The sequence below is a fragment of the Manacus candei genome, unplaced genomic scaffold (genome assembly GCF_025592945.1).
Source record: "Manacus candei isolate 608988 ecotype Guabito, Panama unplaced genomic scaffold, ASM2559294v1 h1tg000096l, whole genome shotgun sequence".
Classification (NCBI taxonomy): domain Eukaryota; kingdom Metazoa; phylum Chordata; class Aves; order Passeriformes; family Pipridae; genus Manacus; species Manacus candei.
This window is the reverse complement of record NW_026138144.1, coordinates 35,083-54,398: the sequence shown is the minus strand read 5'-3', so window position 1 is coordinate 54,398 and position 19,316 is coordinate 35,083. Positions and strand designations below refer to the sequence as shown.

Here is a 19,316-nt window from a genome sequence, read left to right as displayed (position 1 = left end):
CCAGCACCACCCACCACCCCACAGTGGGTGCCACTGGGTCCCAAAAACGTGAGACTGCCCCCCTGCCTGGATGGGCTCCCCAAATCGGGCTGGCACAGGGGGGACAGCACTGGTGTGACCCCACGGCCGGAGGGACCTTGTGGGGGACCCCATGGGTGTCTCCAGGCCCTGGGGGGCTGCTGTGGGACTGTGTGTGTGTGTGTGTGTGTGTGTGTGTGTGTGTGCAAGGCTCGCTCCTCCTTGTCCCTGGGATTTGGGTTTGGGATTTGGGCCCAGGACCCCTTTGGAAAGGTTGTGAATATAAAGACACAGGCATGTACACAGATGTGCATGCACACACACACGTGTGCAAATACACATGTGCAAATACATGCTTGTCCACAGAGGGATGGGTGTACACGTGGACGTGCACACACGTGGATGTGCAGACACGTGCACACATGGATGTGCCCTCACACACACACATGTGTGTGTTAATGGATGTACCCTCACACACACACACACGTGTGTTCATGGATGTGCCCTCACACACACACATACGTGCTCATGGATGTGCCCTCACACACACACACGTGTGCTCATGGATGTGCCCTCACACACACACATGTGTTCATGGATGTGCCCTCACACACACACATATGTGCTCATGGATGTGCACTAACACACGTGCCCACACACACACACACACACACACACATACGCTCAGCCCTTCCTATTCCACCCCCTCTCCAGGACACCCCAATGACACCAATCCCACAGGACAGACGGACACCCTGCCACATTCCCCATCCCCGTGTCCCCCCCCCGCGCCTCCTCCCTGGGGAACCTCCCCGGGAACCCCCTTTTTTTTAATTTTTTTTTTTTTTCAGAAAGAGAGAACACCCCAACCCCGTGGGAAGGGGGGACAGCCGGGGGGATCCCGGGGATTCCCCGCAGGGAAACCCGGAGGTAAACAAGATGTGGGGGGGCAGCGGGAGCAGGGCCGGTGGTGCCGGGGCAGGCAGAGGGACGGGGGGCAGCGGGGCACAGGCGGGGCACAGCCTCGCGCCTCAAGATGTTGCACCCCGATAACCTTGTTTACGGGGGGCCCCGGGGGGGCCGGGTGAGCCCGAGGGGGGTGAGATTAGGGAGGTGAGAGCGTGACTCAGGGCATTGGTGTCTCGCAGCCCGGGCAGCCGCAGGCAGAGCGCGGGCAGGGGCGTCCGGAGGCACCCCAGGGGTAGGTGCGGGGTCACCTCGGGGTGTCTCTGGGGTGGGAGTGGGGGGACGGGGTGGGCGGGGGGATGGTGGGGCCAGGCAGGGCTGGGAGGGCACCCTGGGGTGCCCTCGGTGTGGGATGGGGGGTGGAGGGTTGTCAGCGAGGGGGTGCTGGGGTGGGAGGTGCTGTGGGATGGGGGATGTGGGCTCCCTATGGAGACACGGGGGGAGGGCCCCCATCCATACTGTGTAGATACCTTGGGATATGTGGGCTCCATACGGAACCAGGAGAGGGATCCCAGCCATGCTGTGTGGATGGCATGGGATGTATGGGCTCCATGTGGAGCCATGGGGGTACCTGTGGCGGGACAGACCCCAGCCACACTGTGAGGATGGCATGGGATGTATGGGCTCCATACTGAGCCACATCAGGTACCTGCTGGATGAGGGATTGCAGCCACATTCGTGTGGATGGCATGGGATGTATGGTTTCCATAGCATATGGAGCCACAGGGATTGTACCCACTGTGGGAAGGAGCTGAGCCTCAGCTGAGCCGAGTGGATGGTCTGGGATGTATGGGCTCCATATGGAGCCATGGGGCTCCCTGCTGCGGGAGGGACCCCAACCATGCCACAGGGATGGTGTGGGATGTGTGGGTTCCACACTGAGCCATGGTGACTGTACCTGCTGCAGGAAGAACCCCAGGCACACCGTGTGGATGGTGTGGGATGTGTGGGTTCCACACTGAGCCATGGTGACTGTACCTGCTGCAGGAAGAACCCCAGGCACACCGTGTGGATGGTGTGGGATGTATGGGCTCCACGCCGAGCGGTGCTGGATGTATGGTGTAGGAGGTGTGAGCCCAGTCCTGAGCTACTCTGGCTGTATGACATGGGATGTTTGGGCTCCACTATGAGCCGTGGTGGCTGTACCCACTGCGGGAGGGATCCCAGCCACACTGCATGCATGGTATGGGATGTGTGGGCTCCACAGGGGGCACGTTGGCTGTGTGGTGCGGGAGACACGGGCTCTGTACATGGGGTGTGTGGTGTGGGAGGTATGGACTCCACCCCACACACACGATGAGGGGCGCAGGGGCTCTGTACCACGCAGGAGGGTCGTGGTGCAGGACGTGCTCCGTCCTGTGCCCCGTGATGTGCAGGGCTGGACGTGTGGGCTCCGGGCTGGACGTGTGGGCTCTATCTCACACACGTGCCGCGGGACATATGGGCTCTGTACGGTGTGAAGTGGCCCAAGGATGGATTCAGCAGGTCCAGGTGACCTCGCTGGAAGGTGCCCCAGCACCCCGCGGGTCCCCAGCCCCTCACCCCGGCCTCGGGGTGCTGCGGGGCAGTGCGGGGGGCGGCGGGTGGAGCGGGGCGGGGGCCGACAGCGGGGGCCGGGAGTTATCAGCGGGGCGCAGCCCGGTGCACCGGGCTGATGCAAGAGCCGCCAGCGGGGCTGGGGGGGCCGAGGGGGCCCAGGACAGGCCGGTCTGGGGGGCCGGGGGCCGCCGGCCCCGGGGCCAGGCGGGGCAGGAAGGAGGAGGCCGGGTCCGGAGCCGGCCGTCGGTTCCGTGGCCCCGCCGCGGCTCCTGCGCCCCACCGGGGATCCCGTGGCCCCACCGGGGATCCCGTGGCCTCCCGCCGGGTGTCCAGGACCCCACCCTGGCTCCCGCCGCCCCCCGTCCGGGAGCGAGCTCCTGCATCACCCCGGTGAGATCTGGGGGGGCTGGTTCCCTCCGAAGCCCCCCTGCCCTGCCCTTGCCCCTGAGCCCCCCTGAGGGGTCCCTGGGCCGGGGTGGCGAGGGGACAGCAGAGGTCCTTGGTCCTCCCAAAATGCGGGGGACCCCACGAGGGTCTGGAACAAGGGGTCTGGGAGTCTCGGGGCAGGACACCCCCTCCCGGAGGCTCTGGGCTGGGGGACAAGTGCAGGGTCATGGGGTGGGGGGTTAAGGGGAATGGGGGGTCCGGACCCCCGGGTCCCTCCGGGGCTGCCCCGGGGGGGCAAAGGGGGGTGCAGTGCGGGGACAGGGCGCCCCCTGGCGGTTGTCCCCCGGCACAGCCCTGGGGCAGCTGCGGGAGGGGAATGGGGGGCACAGCCCGGGGGGTGGCAAAGTGGGGGCCAGGGGGGTGCAGGAACTGGGTGCTGAAGAGGATTTGGGTGCTGATGGGGGGGCGGCAGCAGGGGCCTCCTCAGCTGTGCACCCTGGGGGGCTCTGGGGCACTCACGCTGTCCTGTTTTGGGGTGTCCCGTGAGCCCAGCTGTGCCACAGTTTCCCTTTCTCCCCCCTGCACTGTGCCACGGGGCTGGGGGGGGCGGTTGCTGTGGGACCTGGACACTGTGTGTGGGACCCCAGTCCCTGGGTGTGAGTCTATATGGGACCCCCACCACATGCAAGGGGTCATGTGGGACCCCAGTCCCTGGGTGTGGGTCTGTACAGGACCCGACCCCCGGGCACAGGGCATGGTGTGCATGGGCATGGGTGGGCCAGGGCAGGATGCCACGTCCCTGGTGGGAAGCTGTCGGGGCTCTGCTGTCGCCTGACGTTGGTTCCCATCCTGGATGGCGACAGGGCAGGGCACGACTTCCCCGGGGACCCCCAACCCCGGGACCTCCCAGCCCATGGGGAGCAGTTTAGGCAGGCAGGGGCTGCGGGAACGGCCACGATGTTCAGCCCCAGCCCCACCCCAGGGGACAAACCCTGATCCCGGGGGGCACCGAGCGGTGCCCCGGTCTCTGCTAACGTGTTCTCTCTGGTTTCCACCGCGGCTGCCCCGCAGAGAGCCGGGTTATGGTGGCACCGGGCTGAGCGCCGGGACGCAGCGAGGCGGCAGCGGGGGCCGAGCCCGGAGCCATGGAGGGGCCCGGCCAGGTAGGGACCCCCGGCCCCCCGCCCCGGCTCTGCTGCTGCGCCCCGGCACAGCCCCGGCGAGGCGTTGAGGGTACCAGACCCCGCTGAGTCCCTTCTCTCTGTCCTACAGGAGGCCTACGAGGAGGGGATGAGGAGGACCCTCGACCCTGAGGGCTACGAGGATCCCGGCCTAAAGGACTCCCGCCTGTCGCTGGGGGAGATGAGCAGTGAGTGGCTCCTGGGGTGCTGGGGGGCACTGGCACGGGGGGGGTACCAGCGCTGCAAGGGGGGCCACTGCATGGGCACCGCTGTTGTACGGGTGCCAGCGCTGCATGGGCGTGGCATTGCACGGGCACTGGTGTGTCACACGGGCACTGGCGTCGCAGAGGTCACACCTCGCTGTGTGGGTGGCAGTGGCACTGCACAGGTGACAGCGTTGCACGGGTAATGGCACCACACGGGCACCGGCACCAGCTGGGTGCCAGCACTGCAGGGGCACCAGTGGCTCGAGGTCGTGTGTTTGTATGGGCACCGGAATTCTGTGGGTCCCAGCTGGGCATGGGCACCAGCACTGCCCTGGTGTGTTGCACAGGCACCAGCACTGCATGGGTACGGGTGTTTCACAGGTGCCAGCGTTGCATGGGCACCTGTGGGGTATCAGCAGCATTGTTGCATGGGCATAGCATGGTACAGGCATGTTGTATGGGCACAGCATGGCACAGCATGACACAGGCATGTTCCCTGGGTGCTGGCATGGCACAGGCATGTTGTATGGGCACAGCATAGCACAGGTGTGTTGTATGGGCACAGCATGGCACAGGCGTGTTCCCTGAGTGCCAGCAGGGCACAGATGTGTTGCATGGGCACAGCATTGCATGAGCAGAAGCACTGCATGGGCACGGCATGGCACAGACGTGTTGCACGGTTTCCTGGGTGCCAGCATGGCACCGACAGCGGGGCTCGCTCAGAGTGTGGGGTCAGGCAGGGACACCCACCCTCAGGGTGGCATCCCCCAAAGGCAGAGACACCCTTTGCCAAAGCCCTGGAGCCGTGAGGTGCCACCTCCAGTGCCGGGGCTGTGGGTACCTGAACTGGGTCTGTCCTTTGGGACACCCGAGGTCCTTGAGCCTCCGGGGAGGGAGGTGAGGGGAGTTTGGGGGGTCTGCGTGCCCCGGAGCATCCCTTTGCCCCAAGCTCGGTTGTTCCAGAGCTGCCACCCCGCGGGGGTGTTTGGGCTCGGGTCCCCCCTTGGGGTGACACAGGTCGGGGGGTAACGCTGCCACCTGTTCTGCGCAGGGGCCGGCGCTGGCATCGGGTCCCCCCTGCGCGCGTGGAGGGCCAGAGCCGAGGAGCTGACGCCCCTGCGGTGAGTCCCCAAATCGCGGCGGGGGCGCCGGACGCTGCCCTGCCCGCCCGGCTGGCATCACCCGCGGGGAGGCCGGTGGCACCCGCGGTGCCCGGCGCTGACCCCCCCGTGCCCGCGGTGTGTGTTTTGCAGCCAGTATCTGCCCGGCCGCCGGGGATGTTATGACCTGCACGGGAAGAGGCGCGCGGCCGGGGCCCCCCCGGGACAGCCCCCCCGCCGGGGCGGAGGGCAGCGTGAGTGACCGCGGGGGCCCCGGGGGACGAAGCCCCGGCGTCCCCCCCTACCCCCAGCCCTCCATCGCGCTGTCTTGCCCCGGTTCTGCCACCCACCCCTGTCCCCACCCTGCGCGGGGTGACCGTCACCCGGGCGTCAGGGCACGAGTGACCGCTGCCACTTGCCCGTAATCGCCCACTGATTGAGGATAAATAAAGTCTTTGTTTGGGGTGAGGACAAGAACCACTTGGGGCCGAACGCCGGCTGGCGCCGGGCGGCTCGGTGGCGGCGGGCAGGGACGAGGACACGCTCGTGCCCGCCTGCCACGGCCAACGCTGACGGGGACACGGTGGCAAGGGCCGCGCCCCATCCCCGCTCCCGCGGGCACAGCATCCTTCCTCCGGCAGAGCGGGATGCGGCTCTTACCGCAGCATCCCCCCGCCGGGTGACCCGGCTGGGGACAGCGAGGGGACCGCCGTGGTCCCCGTCGAGGGCGGAGAGGGACGGGGTGAGCCTGTCCCCACGGTGGGGTGGCAGCGGCGGGCGGGAGCCGCGCTGGTGTTTACTGTCAGCAAAGGAAGTGTTGCTGGATTTACGGTGCACACAGGGCGGCTGCGGGGATCGCTCCCCACTTTATAGGGACAGAGCTGCGGGGACATGGGGAGCGCAGGGGGGCCCGCAGGTAGGCAGGGGACGGGGACAGGGATACCTCGAGCTCCTGGGGTCTGGCTGGCCGGGAATGTGCACGGGAATGTCCCTGTGTCCCCATCCCAGTGGTGGTCGGTGCTCGGTGCCGGTGTTGTGTCGGTGGCAGGGCGGTGGCCATGAACCCTGTCCTCACCCTGGCCCCGGTGATGTCCCCAGACTGTCACCCTGCCCCAGGGGCTGGGCTGCGGGGATGTGAGGGGACCAAAGGCACCGTCAGGGTGGGGGGTAATGGAAGTTCTGGGATGGTGGGACACGTCCAGCGAGTCCCCAGCAGGGCTGGGGTGTGACAGAGAAGGGGACACATCCAGGTGACCCCAGCTGGGTCTGGGTTGAGGGTGATGGAGAAGGGGACACTTCCAGGTGACCCCAGATGGGTGTGGGATGGAGGTGGTGGGGGGAGGCACCTTCAACAGACCCCAGGGAGGGGGTCTGGGCTGGGACAGGGACCAGCTAACGTTTTGGTGGCTCCACTTGCAGCTGAGTCAGTGACTGATGTGGACCCGGAGGCGTCGGGGAGCAGGAGGCTCCTGTCCCAGAAGGACATCCATGAGGTGGGTGCTGTCCCAGGGACCCTCATTCCCTCCCCATTCCTGAGGGTGTGTGGACTGTGGCCACTTGGAGACCAACCTGGGAACACCAGGACATGGGGAGAGGAGACACTGGGTGTCCTGGGGGTCCCTGGTGTGGCCACCTGGGGGTACCCTGACCCCCCCTATCTCTGGCTGCAGGGCTACGTGGAGCTCCACGAGCTGGTCATGGACAGCTCGAAGGACTTGTGCTGGATGGAGGCCGGCCACTGGCTCAAGCTGGAGGAGGATTTCCAGGAATCGGGGCAGTGGAGCCAGCCCCATCTCTCCTTCCTGACCTACCGCAACCTCCTGGAGATCCGACGGGCTTTGAACAAAGGTGGGGACCCCCCTGGGGATCACCTGGATGGCGGCAGGGACCCCACACTGGCCAGGTGGTGACAGTGCTGTCCCCACAGGTGCCATTCTCCTCGATGTGGCAGCCAACTCAATGGCAGCCATCGTCAACGTCCTCATCGACCAGATGATCTACGAGGGGCAGTGGAAGCCACAGGACCGGGAGGACATCATGAGGACACTGCTCCTGCGGCACAGGTATGGCAGGGCTGGTGCTCCCAGGGGGTCCCTGAGGTCTGGGCTGGACCCAGCACAGGTATGGCAGGGCTGGTGCTCCCAGGGGGTCCCTGAGGTCTGGGCTGGACCCAGCACAGGTATGGCAGGGCTGGTGCTCCCAGGGGGTCCCCAGGGTCTGGGCTGGACCCACCCCAGCGCATCCCACTGGAGCCTGGATCAGGGTGGGAAAGCTTTGTCCTCCAGCCCTGTTTGGGTGTCCCAGCACACCCACAGGGATGAGGCTGCCTTATGGGCGTCTGAGGGGGGTTGATGGCACTGGGGGGTCTGACACCGCCCCCCCGATGCTCCCAGCCACCCCAGTGAGGGGGAGTCGGTGTGGACGCTGCCGCCGGCGCTGCTGCAGCGCTCGGGCACCCGCCGGGACGATGTGGAGCAGCCGCTGATGAGGGAACAGCAGCCCATGGAAATGAGCAAGCTGTCAGGGGCTGAGCAGGTACTGGGGGCATGGAGGGGCACTGGGGGGCACTGGGACGTGAGGCTGGGGGTGTGAGATGCACACAGGGTGCACACACACACACACACACAAGTGAACACACACCTTGGCACACGTAGGTGCACACAGCAGTTGCACACTCAAACGTGCTTGTGCAGCACATGCAGAGGGGGACATGCAGGGAATGGTGGGGGACACTTGGGGGACAGAGAGGGACACTCAGGGAGTGGTGGGGGACAGGCAGGAGATGGAAGGGGACATTCAGGGGACAGAGGGAGAGACATGGGACAGAGGGGAACGTGCAGGGGGTAGTGGGTGACATGCAGGGGACAGAGAGAAACACACCAGAGGGGGGACGTGCAGGGGGCACAGAGGGCCACAGGGACAGCCACCAAGGCTGGCTGGCTAATTCCTACCATCCATCTGCCTGCAATAGAGTGGGGCCTCCAAACCCCAACTCCAAGAGGAGATCCCCAAGGATGCTGAGGCCACCCTGGTCCTCGTGGGTGAGTGGTCAGTGGGGTGGTGGGTGCTGGCTTGGGTCAGGGGGATGGGTGCAGGCTGAGGGAGGTGGGTACAGGGTCAGGGGGTGCAGGGGGAGCTTTGCCATCTGCCCCTCGCTGTGCTCGCTCACGCCCTGCCTTTCTTGCACTGTTTTTGCCTCTCCCCATCCTCAGCTCTCGCCGCCGCCTGCTGCTGCTCAGCGCTGCTCTCTGGGTCCCTGTCTCATGTCCCTTGTCCTCATGTTCCATCTCCCCATGTCTTCATGTCTCTAAGTTCCCCATGTCCCTGTGCCCCAAGGTCCCTGTACTCCCATGCCCACCTATCTGCGTGTCCCTGTGCTCCCGTGCCCTGATATCCCTGTACTCCCACGTCCATCTATCCCTGTGTCCCCATGTCCCTGTATCCCTGTGCCTGTGTCCTCATGTCTTTGTGCCCCTATCCCATTCTCTTTGTCCCCCCACATCCCCAAGCCTGTATGTCACCTTGTCTCCATTCCCGATGTCCCCGTGCTCCGATGTCCTGCTGTCTCTGTGCTCCCCCGTCCCCATGTCCCTGTACCCCCGTGTCCCTGTCGTGTCTCTGTGCTCCCATGTCCTCGTGTCCCTGTGCCTGGTCCCCCGTGACCCCCGTCCCGTCCCGTCCTGCCCCCAGGCTGTGCAGCCTTCCTGGAGCAGCCAACGCTGGCCTTCGTGCGCCTGAAGGACGCGGTGACACTGGACGATGTCCTGGACATGCCCCTCCCCGTCCGCTTCCTCTTCGTGGTGCTGGGCCCCGACAGCCCCAACATCAGCTACCACGAGATCGGCCGTGCCATCGCCACCATGATGTCCGAGAGGGTACAGCTCACCCACCACTGCCACTGCCACCCCACTGCCACTGCCACTGCCACCCCACTGCCACCCCACTGCCACTACCATCAGCCCCCCTGAGCACCCTGGAGTCCCCATCCCAAGGCTGCACCCTCTAACAGGGCTCACCCCCCTGTGCAATGTCTGTCTCTCATCCCTGTGTCCCCCTGCCACTGTGTCCCCTTGTCCCCATGAACCGGTGTCCCCATGTCCCTGAGGCCAAAGTGTCCCTTTGTCCCCATGTGTCCAAGCAAACACGTCCCCGTGCCCCCATGCTCCCACACCCCTGTGCCCAAGCCCCTGCCCCCATCTCCCACCTTATCCCTATGTCCCCATGCCCCTGTGGTTCCATGCATCCTGTCCCCAATCCCTTATGCCCCCATGTCCCTCCTTATCCCCGTGTCCCCATGCCCTTGTCCCCATGTCCCCATGTCCCCCCTTATTCCCATGCCCTCTATCCCAAATCCCCTGTGTCCCCATCTCCCTCCATATTCCCCTGTCTCCAAGCTCCTGTATCTTCCTATATCCCCTTATCCCCACGCCCCCTGTCCCTGAGCCTCTGTCCCCCCATCTCACACTTATCTCAGTGTCCCTGTGCCCCTATGATCCCATGCCTGTTGTCCCCAAGCCCCTGTGCCCCCATGTGCCCCCTTATCCCCATGTCCCCAGGACACCCCAGCCCCACGGGGACGCTCAGGGGTGCCGGAGCCGGCTGACCACCCATCCCTGGGCGATCCCACAGGTGTTTCACCGGGATGCCTACCTGGCCGAGGGCCGGCAGGACCTGGTGCGGGCGGTGGAGGAGTTCCTGGAGGCCAGCATTGTCCTGCCTCCCACCGAGACCCCCAACGAGCAGCTGCTCCGTGCCCTGGTCCCGCTGCAGCGCGAATTCCTCCGCCGCCGCTACCAACCCCCCGAGAAAACACCCAGCGAGGGCTTCCTGAAAGACCTGGGTACGGCAGGGACCACCCGGACCCCCCTCCGAAATCCCCTGTCCCCGTGGTGGGCGGGACACCCCCCTTGCACACGGGGTGACCCCCCTGACCACCCGGTGTGTCCCCAGGGCTGGAGGCGCCGGAGGCAGAGGACGACGACCCCCTGCGCAGGACGGGGCGGCCCTTTGGGGGGCTGGTGCGGGACATCTGCCGCCGGTACCCCAAATACCTCAGCGACATCAAGGACGCCCTCAGCCCCCAGTGCCTGGCCGCTGTCATCTTCATCTACTTCGCGGCGCTGTCACCTGCCGTCACCTTCGGAGGCTTGCTGGGTAAGGGGGGGACGGGCTGGGGACACGCCAGGGGACGGGGCTGTCCCCCCAGCCGGGCAGGGAGCAGGGGGCCTCCACCTCCTGTATCACCATCCCGTGGGGATGCTCCCAGGGGGTTATGCACCCCCTAATCCCAGTGCCAAGGGGTGTGGGATGGGGGGCACAGCGCTGTGTCCCCCCCCCCCGGCACTCACCGGCCCTGCTCCCTTTCAGGTGAGAAGACCAAGGGCATGATGGGGGTGTCGGAGCTGCTCATCTCCACCTGCGTGCAGTGTGTGCTCTTCAGCCTCCTCGGTGCCCAGCCCCTCCTTGTCATTGGATTCTCAGGACCCCTCCTCGTCTTCGAGGAAGCCTTCTATGGGGTGGGTACCCCCCGGTGCCTGTGGGTGCCCCCCACCCGCCTCTGGCAGTCCCCACAGCGGGCTTGGGGTCTCCCCACCAGCCCTGGGAGAGGCACAGGGAGCTGCTGCGGGGGGGTGGCACAGTGGGGATGGCAGGGTGGGTGGCACAGGGAGGATGTCATGAGGGGATGTCCTGGGGGATGGCACAGGGGGAGTGCTGTATGTGGGACAGGGGTGATGGCACAGGGGTGATGGCATAGGATGGTGGATGTCACGTGAGGGATGGCACAAGGAGGGTGTCCCATGCAGGATGGCACTGATGGGATGGCACTGGTGGGTGGCACGTACAGGATGGCACTGTGGGATGGCACATGGGGGATGTAGTGGGGGGGATGGCACATGTGGGATGGCACATGTGGGATGGTACATGCAGGATGGCACTGGTGGGGTGGCACATGGATGATGTACAGGGGTGATGTCACCTGTGTGACAGCCCAGGGGTGACACCACGCAGGTAGAGCCATCCAGGTGATGGCCTAGGGGTGCTGCCAGGTGGGTGATCCCATGAGGGTCCTGCCACACTGAGGTGCCCCCATCCCCGTCCTGGGGAAGGATGTGTGGGGCCACTGTGGGATGCCAAGGTCCAGCCCCCCTCGGTGCCCATGCTGGGGGGCTCTGGGGGGCTGACAGGGCTGTGCCCTCTGCCTCCCCAGTTCTGCAGCAGCAATGGCTTGGAATACATCGTGGGCCGGGTCTGGATTGGCTTCTGGATGATCCTGCTGGTGCTGGTGGTGGTGGCCTTCGAGGGCAGTTTCCTGGTGCGCTTCCTGTCCCGCTACACCCAGGAGATCTTCTCCTTCCTCATCTCCCTCATTTTCATCTTTGAGACCTTCTCCAAGCTGGTCACGGTGAGGGGCATGGGGGTTCCCACAGTGGGGAAGGTGGGAGGGGGGCTGCAGGTTGTGGTTGTCACCTGGGTTTCCATAGAAACAGTGGGATGCAGGTGAGGGACAGAGCCCATCTCCTGGTGTTTTCTCCCCTTTTCCAGGTGTTCCCCAGCTCATGAGGTCCCTTCCAACCCTAACTGTTCTGTGGTTCATGCATCTCTCCGCAGGGGGATTTTGGGGTAGGGAGGTGAACCCCACATAGATGTCCCACCTGGGCTGCACCAAACATGGTCCTTGCCCAGCAACTGCCTGAAGAGCCCCAGTTCCTCCCCCCATCCCTGGCTTAGACCCCTCCAGGCTGCTTGGTTGCACTGGGATGGTGTCACCCCCTGCACTGGGTGCCCACAGGGACATTGCTGGTGCTGGGGAGGTGACAGGCAGGACACGTGGGTGTGTGTCATACCCAGGTGCCCCCGTGCACCCCACGACAAGCTCAGCACTGCCCTGAACACCCCGGGTGACCCACGGTCTGCAGTGGGGACACACTTGTCTGACCCCACCGTGCCACTGGCCTTGTTTCTGAAGAACCACAGAGAAAACCGACCCTAAATATCCCCCCTGCTCAGCACTTGCCGGGCTCCAGCCTCGCCCATCCCCCTGGCACACACCCTGCACCCACCAGGATGGTCCTGCAGGGCTCCCAGCATGGCAGGGGGGGTGCAGGGGGATCCCCCATCCCCATCCTCGCTCACTTCCTCCCCTTCCCTCCCCAGATTTTCAAGCAACACCCTCTGAAGCGGGACTACAGCGTGAAGGCTGACTTTGACCCCTCGGAGCCGGAGCCCAACACGGCCCTGCTGTCCCTCATCCTCATGGCTGGCACCTTCTTCCTGGCCTTCTTCCTCCGCAAGTTCAAGAACAGCGCCTTCCTGCCGGGCAAGGTGAGCACAGGGAGGACACGGTGCTGTCCCCCCTCCCCACTGCAAAACAGGGGCTCAGCGGCTGAGACCGGGCAAACTCATTGCCTGTTCCTGCAGAGGACAGGGTGGGGGAGAACCCCTGGGCTGGGGGGGTCACACGGAGGGTTTAATGTGGTCACCGTGTCCCCACAGGTCCGGCGCTTGATCGGGGACTTTGGGGTGCCCATTTCCATCTTCATCATGGCCCTGGCCGACTTCTTCATCAAGGACACGTACACACAGGTCCGTGAGGGCAGGGCTGGGGGGAAACAGGCACAGGGATGTGGAGCTGGGTGCTCATCCCTGTGTCCCACTCCCTCACTCCCCACTTTGCTCCCATCCAGAAACTGAGCGTCCCTAAAGGGCTGGAGGTCACCAACTCGACCGCCCGGGGCTGGTTCATCAACCCCATGGGGCTGCACGAAAAATTCCCCATCTGGATGATGTTCGCCTCCGTGGTGCCCGCCCTCCTGGTCTTCATCCTCATCTTCCTCGAGACGCAGATCACCACGTGAGGATGGGGGATACGGGGAGGGGAGGGCTGCAGGGTGCCCGGTGGGACGGGCACGGAGGGCACCTCCCTGGGGTGCTGTGTCACCAACTCGTCCCCTGTGTCCCCGCAGCCTCATCGTCAGCAAGCCCGAGAGGAAGCTGGTGAAGGGCAGCGGCTTCCACCTGGACCTGCTGCTGATCGTGGCCATGGGGGGGCTGGCGGCCCTTTTCGGGATGCCCTGGCTCAGTGCCACCACCGTGCGCACCATCACCCACGCCAACGCCCTCACCGTCATGAGCAAGGCCTCCTCTCCCGGAGAGAAATCCCAGATCCTGGAGGTCAAGGAGCAGCGCATCAGCAGCTTGCTGGTGGCCGTGCTCATCGGTGAGCTGGGGAGGTGCCCCCCGCATGGCAGGTGAGGGTTGGAGGTCCCCCAGGAGCTCTCCCCAACCTCTCCTTCTCCACCGCAGGCGTCTCCATCCTCATGGAGCCCATCCTGAAGTACATCCCGCTGGCCGTGCTCTTCGGCATCTTCCTCTACATGGGGGTCACCTCCCTCTTTGGCATCCAGCTCTTCGACCGCATCCTGCTCCTGCTGATGCCCCCCAAGTACCACCCTGACGAGCCCTATGTCACCAGGGTGAGTGAGCCCTGTGTCACCCCCATGGGTGGCAGCGGGTTTGGGGGTGTCCTGTGCTGCAGCACCCCTGAAATCGCTTGAGGCTCCCCAAAGAGCCTCCTCCTTCCGTGCTGACCTTCACTGGGCTCTTCAGGCCACTGGTCCTGCCCCCACCCCAGCACCCACCACCCCAGGAAGGGTATGGGATGCTGTCCCTGACCTCAGTCCTGGGCCTTCTCGTCCCACAGGTGAAGACTTGGCGGATGCACCTCTTCACCTTCACCCAGATCATCGTCCTTGTGCTGCTGTGGGTGGTGAAGTCCACCCCGGCCTCGCTGGCGCTGCCCTTCGTCCTCATCCTCACCGTGCCCCTGCGGCGCTTCCTGCTCCCCAGGATCTTCCGGGACATCGAGCTCAAATGTGTACGTAGCCCCAGCACATCCTGGGAGCCACCTCTGTGCTGTCCCTGTCCCTGTGTTGGTTCTGGTGTCCATCCCCATCCCTGTCCCCATCCTCATCTCCATACATATCCCCATCACTGTCTCCAGCCCCATCTTTGTGTCTGCTCATGTCCCCGTCCTCATCATCATCCCTGTCCCCATCCCCTGCCTCATTCTCATTCCTGTCTCCATCCTCATCTCCATCTGTGTTCTCATCTCCATCCCTGTCCCCAGCTTCATCTCTGTCCCTGCCCCTGTCTCCTCATCCCCATAATCCCCATCTCACTCCTGTCCCCATCTCCATCTGTGTACCCACTCTCATTCCTGTCTCCATCCCTGTCCTCATCTGCATCCCTCATTCCCACCGTTGTCCCCATCCTCACCCTGTCCTTGTCCCATTCCTGTCCCCATCCCCATCCCTGTCCCCAGACTCATCCCTGCCCCTATTCCCATACCCATCCCAGCCCCTACCTTGTTCCATCCCTGACACTGTCCCTGTCCTCAGTCCTACCCCCAGTCCTGACCCCTCCCCATCCTCATCCTTTTCTCCAACCCTGACCCCATGCCCTCTCTGTCCCCATTCCCATCCTTCTCTCCACCCATGTCCCCATCTCTACCACTGTCCCCTTCCTTATATTCATCCCTATCCCCATTCCCTGTCCCTATTCCCCTCCCCTGTCCCTATCCCACTCCTCATCTCCATCCCGGTTCCCATTCCCTGGCCCTATCCCCGTCCCTCTCCTGATCTCCCTCCCTATCCCCATCCCCTGTCCCTATTCCCCTCCCCTGTCCATATCCCACTCCTGATCTCCATCCCTCTCCCCATCCCCTGTCCCTATTCCCCTCCCCTGTCCATATCCCACTCCTGAACTCCACCCCATCCCCATCCCTGTCCCCCTCACTCCCTCTCCTCTCTCCAGCTGGACGCCGATGACGCCGTGGTGACCTTCGAGGAGGAGGAGGGGACAGACGTGTACAACGAGGTGCAGATGCCCAGTTAAGGGCTGGACCCCCCAGCCCCCCAACGCCCCCCCAGCCCCCCCATGCTTCTGTCATCACTGCTGCCACTCCGGGGCCGCTGGGCGACGGAGGAGGATTTGGGGACACTGTCCCCACCTGCACGCCCCGGGAATGGAAATATTTTTTAGTTGTTTTTCCCTTTTTTTTTGGTCTATTTTTAACAATATTTTGGATGGTGTGATCTCACCCACACTCTGCTGCCTGCTGGGGAAGGGGCTGCCCGGGCTCGGGGGGTTCCACGAGCCACCCCCAACCCCGTGGCAAGGTGGGATGTGTCACCATCCCATCCCCGAGGCCACCAGCGGGCACTGGGCACGGGAAGGAGCTGGAGGAAGCTCCCAGCCCCCGGGGACACCCCCAGCCTGGCCCCTCTTCCCCGGATGAACATTCCAGCGAGCTGGGAAAGACCCTTCACCCCACGGAGCCCTTCTCCCACTTTCTCCATCGTTTGCTCCAGTGGGATCATCCCAGCTGCTCCGCTGAGCTTCCAGCACCTCCCAGAGTGGGGATGTAAATAGTCCAGTGAGGGAGTTTACATATTTAGAACGAAAATAATCATGCTAAAAACAGCCAAAAAATTACTTATAATTATGCCGATGCTTCCGCAGGTAGGATTCACTCATAGCCAAGCAAAAATTCCCCAAAAAAAAGGATCAAAAAGCACCTTAAAAATGAAAAAAATTGAGGAAAAATAGGAAAAAAAAAAAAAAAAGCAGCTGCAAGGAGTGATCTGTATATTTGATGCTACTGGGGGGGTTTGTAATTTATTTTTAGGGCTGGTTGTGCCCCTGCTGCAGCAGGGCCGTGTGTGTGTGTGTATATACTAGAGAATTATATCAAAATTCAGAATTTTCTATAAAAGATGATTTTTAAGGATCCTGGTCAGGGCCTAAACTCTAAGGACCAGTCTGTCAGTCTCACTCCATTCATGAATTAGTGTTAGTTAGTTAATTAGTCCTCTTTATTTTTGTAGCGTTCCGGGTAAATCTGTGTAGTTTTTCCTCGATTTTTCCCTTGCTTGCTGACCACGTCTTGCCCTGTTTCTGCTGGGATTGCTCCCAGTCCAGCTGAGCATCCCCCTGATCCTGCCAAGGCTCGTTCTGCCCTGATCACCCTGAAGGACTGGATCCAGCCGGGGCACAGAACACCAGATCAGGCTCAAAATTTGCTCATTTTTGCTCATTTTTGACCCCAAAATCAGCAGGGGGTGGGTGGGAGAGTAGGTGGGTGGGAGTGGGTGGCCACACCTGGGGCCTTGTGTTTGGGGTTGGTTTAGTTTTATTAATTATATGTCTGAAATGAAAAAATGTTTCGATCTTTGGGGTCTCCTCCTTCCCTTCCCCCTACCTCTGTATCAGGCTTTAATAAAGAAATTAATAAAATCAGAAAGGAAATGGGGTTTTTCTTTCCAGCTGGCAATTTTCTGGTGCACTGCTTTGTTTAATTCCCCCCAAAAAGGAGTAGCAGCAGCCTTTGGAGGTGTCCATCCCCCTGGAATGGGCAGTGAAGTTGCACCAAGATGCTTGTCATGGCATCCCAGGATGCTCACTGTATCCTGGGATGCTCCATATGGTCATCCCAGGATGCTCCCTGCATCCCAACATCCTGGCGTGCTCCCTGCAGTCATTCTGGGATGCTCCCAATGGTCATCCCAGGATGCTCCTCACAGCATCCTGGCATCCTGGAGTGCTCATTAAAGCCATCCTGGGATTCTCCCCATAGTCATTCCAGGATACTTGCTGCATCCCAGCATTCCAGGATGCCTCCCCAAGTCATCCCATGAAGCTCCCTGCAGCCATTCTGGGATGCTCCCCGTGGTCATCCCAGGATCCTTCCCACAGACATCCCTGGACGTTCCCTGCAGCCATCCAGGATGTTCCTGTGGCCATCCCAGGATGCTCCCCATAGTCACTCTGGGTTGCTCACTGTAGCCATCCCAGGATGTCAGGGAATCTAAGGGATTCCTGTGGCCATCCTGGGATGCTCAGGCCCCCTCATCCCCCCAACACCCCAGGGTGCTGCCCCACTGCCACACGGCCTTGGCTGTCCCTGCTCCAGGGGGATTGGGAACATCCTGATCCAGGGCTGCTGGCACAGGGAGCAGAGCAGCCCCTGCCCCTCCCCCAGCCCCTGGCACTGGATTGACCCCGATTATCCATAATCCCATTAACGAACAGGAGACATGGGCTCCGTGAGCGGGGCCGTGGGAAGGGCTGTGCCTGTTCACCCCCAGCCCTCCCATGGGGCAGGAATCGGGATCAGCATCCTCGATCGCTCCAAACCAGGACCCCAAACTCTTTCCATGGGGCTGGGATAAACCCCAGTGTGGCCACCAGCTTTTCCCAAGCCCAGCGTAGCTGCTACCCCGTTTTCCAGAGATGGAGGCGTGTGGCTGGTGTTTTCCAGCCCAAGGCCTGCGGATCCAGCAGCTTCCCTTCCCTGTGTCGGCCTCACATGGACAAGACATGCCAGGTGCCATCCAGAGGCCATCCCTGCCTCCAAATCCCAGTGAAGGAGGACAGCATCTGCCTGCACCCATCCCTCTTGTTTTCCACCCTGGGAAGTTTGTTATTCCCTGGGAGATGGCAGCGAGGTCACTGCTGCGGGATCCAGCCCGGTTTGGGGTTGGGAATTTAGGTCAAGCTCTTCTTTGAACTTGCCTCAGCTCAGGGAAATGGAGGGAGGGGGAATTAGAGATGGGAGTAGAGTAATGAGGGGGAAATAAATGCTAATTAATTGGTTGCTAATGAGGAGGGGGAAGCATGGAGCTCCAGAGGGGGATCACATTGGAGCATCACCCCTGGAAGGGCAGAGCCACATTGCCAGCAGCATCACAGAGTGCTCCATGCCATCCATGGACAGGGGACATGGGACACCCCAGGATCTCCTGGAGGTGTCCAGTGGGACATTGTCACTGTTTGTGCACAGAAAAAGTGGAAAACCAAATAAAACTCTCCAAAACCTGCAGCTGCACCCAAAAAAACACTCACTGATACAAATAACAGCGAATAGAAAATTCCCATGTTGGAAGTGAGGCTTGGGAAGGCCATGGAGTGAGGGGAGGGGTGAGGATGAAGATTTGGGGGTTCCCCACTCCCAGCCCACCTGCTGCAGGGTCTGTGGTTGATTCCCAGGGTTCTGGTGTCCCTTCCCTTGACAAAAGCCACAAAACCACGTTGGGGGGATCGGGCCTGGAGCACACTGACACTCCAAAAATGGCTTTTTGCTTTTTAAAAAAAAAGAAATTAAAAAATATAAAATGTCAACTTTCATGTATTTGACCCGATTGTCCATAAATATTTTCTTTGTTTACATTGTTTTTTTTTTCCTTTTGCAATTTTTCCCTCCTGCAAAGCAGTGACAATTCCCACAATTCGGGGATCCAGCCCAGCCCAGGCCCTTTTCCCCGCTGAATAAATACATATATTTTTATTTTTAAGCTCTCGCAGGAGGGATTAACCGCCCGGCGCCGGAGCTGCCCGGCCTGGCTTGGCACAGCCCGGAGCAGGACGTGGCAGAGGATCCGGCTGTCCCTCCGTCTGGCTGATCCTTTCCCTTCGGGATAAAGCCCAAATAAGCCACATGCACAGCCAGGCACCACCCCCGCACCCCCAAATCAGCTGGGGGAGGGAGGGCCAACTGCACGCAGATTTAGGGATTATTTTTTTTTTTTCCTTTTCCTTATAAACAAGGGTGAAAATCCCCCAGACATTGGCTGTTCCCGTGCCAGGGAGATGCCCGTAGCCCACAAAGCCGTGAGGCCCCACATTCCCAGATCATCCTGCATCCCTTAAGGGGGGTCCCCGCCAGCTCCCGCTGCCTCGTGGCAGGTGCCGGCCGGAGCCGCCTGTGCCAGCCCGGCTTGGGAAGCAGGCAAATGGCCGGAGCTCTTGGAGCACGCCGGCGGCCCGGCGGCCTCGGAGCAGCGGGCAGATGGCCGGAGCTCTCCGGAGGGACCGCGCGGGCGGCCGGGAATGCGCGGGCGGCCCGGATGGAGCAGCCGTGG

General features: G+C 62.5%; 1 protein-coding gene across 4 annotated transcripts; it reads left to right on the top strand.

Annotated features, from left to right (window-relative positions):
• The first annotated feature begins 1,112 nt into the window (after positions 1-1,112).
• SLC4A1 (solute carrier family 4 member 1 (Diego blood group)) lies at positions 1,113-16,704 on the top strand. 4 transcript variants are annotated; one of them, XM_051768630.1, is made up of 22 exons: positions 1,161-1,219; positions 3,982-4,073; positions 4,183-4,279; positions 5,349-5,418; positions 5,551-5,651; positions 6,817-6,890; positions 7,068-7,245; positions 7,325-7,460; positions 7,791-7,932; positions 8,369-8,438; positions 9,088-9,272; positions 10,027-10,237; positions 10,348-10,551; positions 10,765-10,913; positions 11,606-11,800; positions 12,553-12,720; positions 12,892-12,981; positions 13,083-13,249; positions 13,362-13,615; positions 13,702-13,871; positions 14,099-14,272; positions 15,211-16,704. In XM_051768630.1, exons 2-22 carry the CDS (start codon positions 4,056-4,058, stop codon positions 15,289-15,291), a joined length of 2,934 nt encoding a protein of 977 aa, XP_051624590.1. In that variant the 5' UTR covers positions 1,161-1,219; positions 3,982-4,055; the 3' UTR covers positions 15,292-16,704. The 4 variants fall into 4 exon arrangements, with proteins under 4 accessions (XP_051624588.1, XP_051624590.1, XP_051624587.1 ...); XM_051768627.1 differs by lacking the exons at positions 5,349-5,418; positions 5,551-5,651 and having other exon boundaries at positions 1,162-1,219; XM_051768628.1 differs by lacking the exons at positions 3,982-4,073; positions 5,349-5,418; positions 5,551-5,651 and having other exon boundaries at positions 1,113-1,219.
• Positions 16,705-19,316: the final 2,612 nt, after the last annotated feature.

What these genes read in the sequence shown, in the direction of transcription:
- SLC4A1 (XM_051768630.1), top strand. An exon ending in CCCAGAAGGACATCCATGAG is followed by an intron (nt 6,891 to 7,067) that starts GTGGGTGCTGTC and finishes CTCTGGCTGCAG; the next exon opens with GGCTACGTGGAGCTCCACGA. An exon ending in GGCCACCCTGGTCCTCGTGG is followed by an intron (nt 8,439 to 9,087) that starts GTGAGTGGTCAG and finishes TCCTGCCCCCAG; the next exon opens with GCTGTGCAGCCTTCCTGGAG.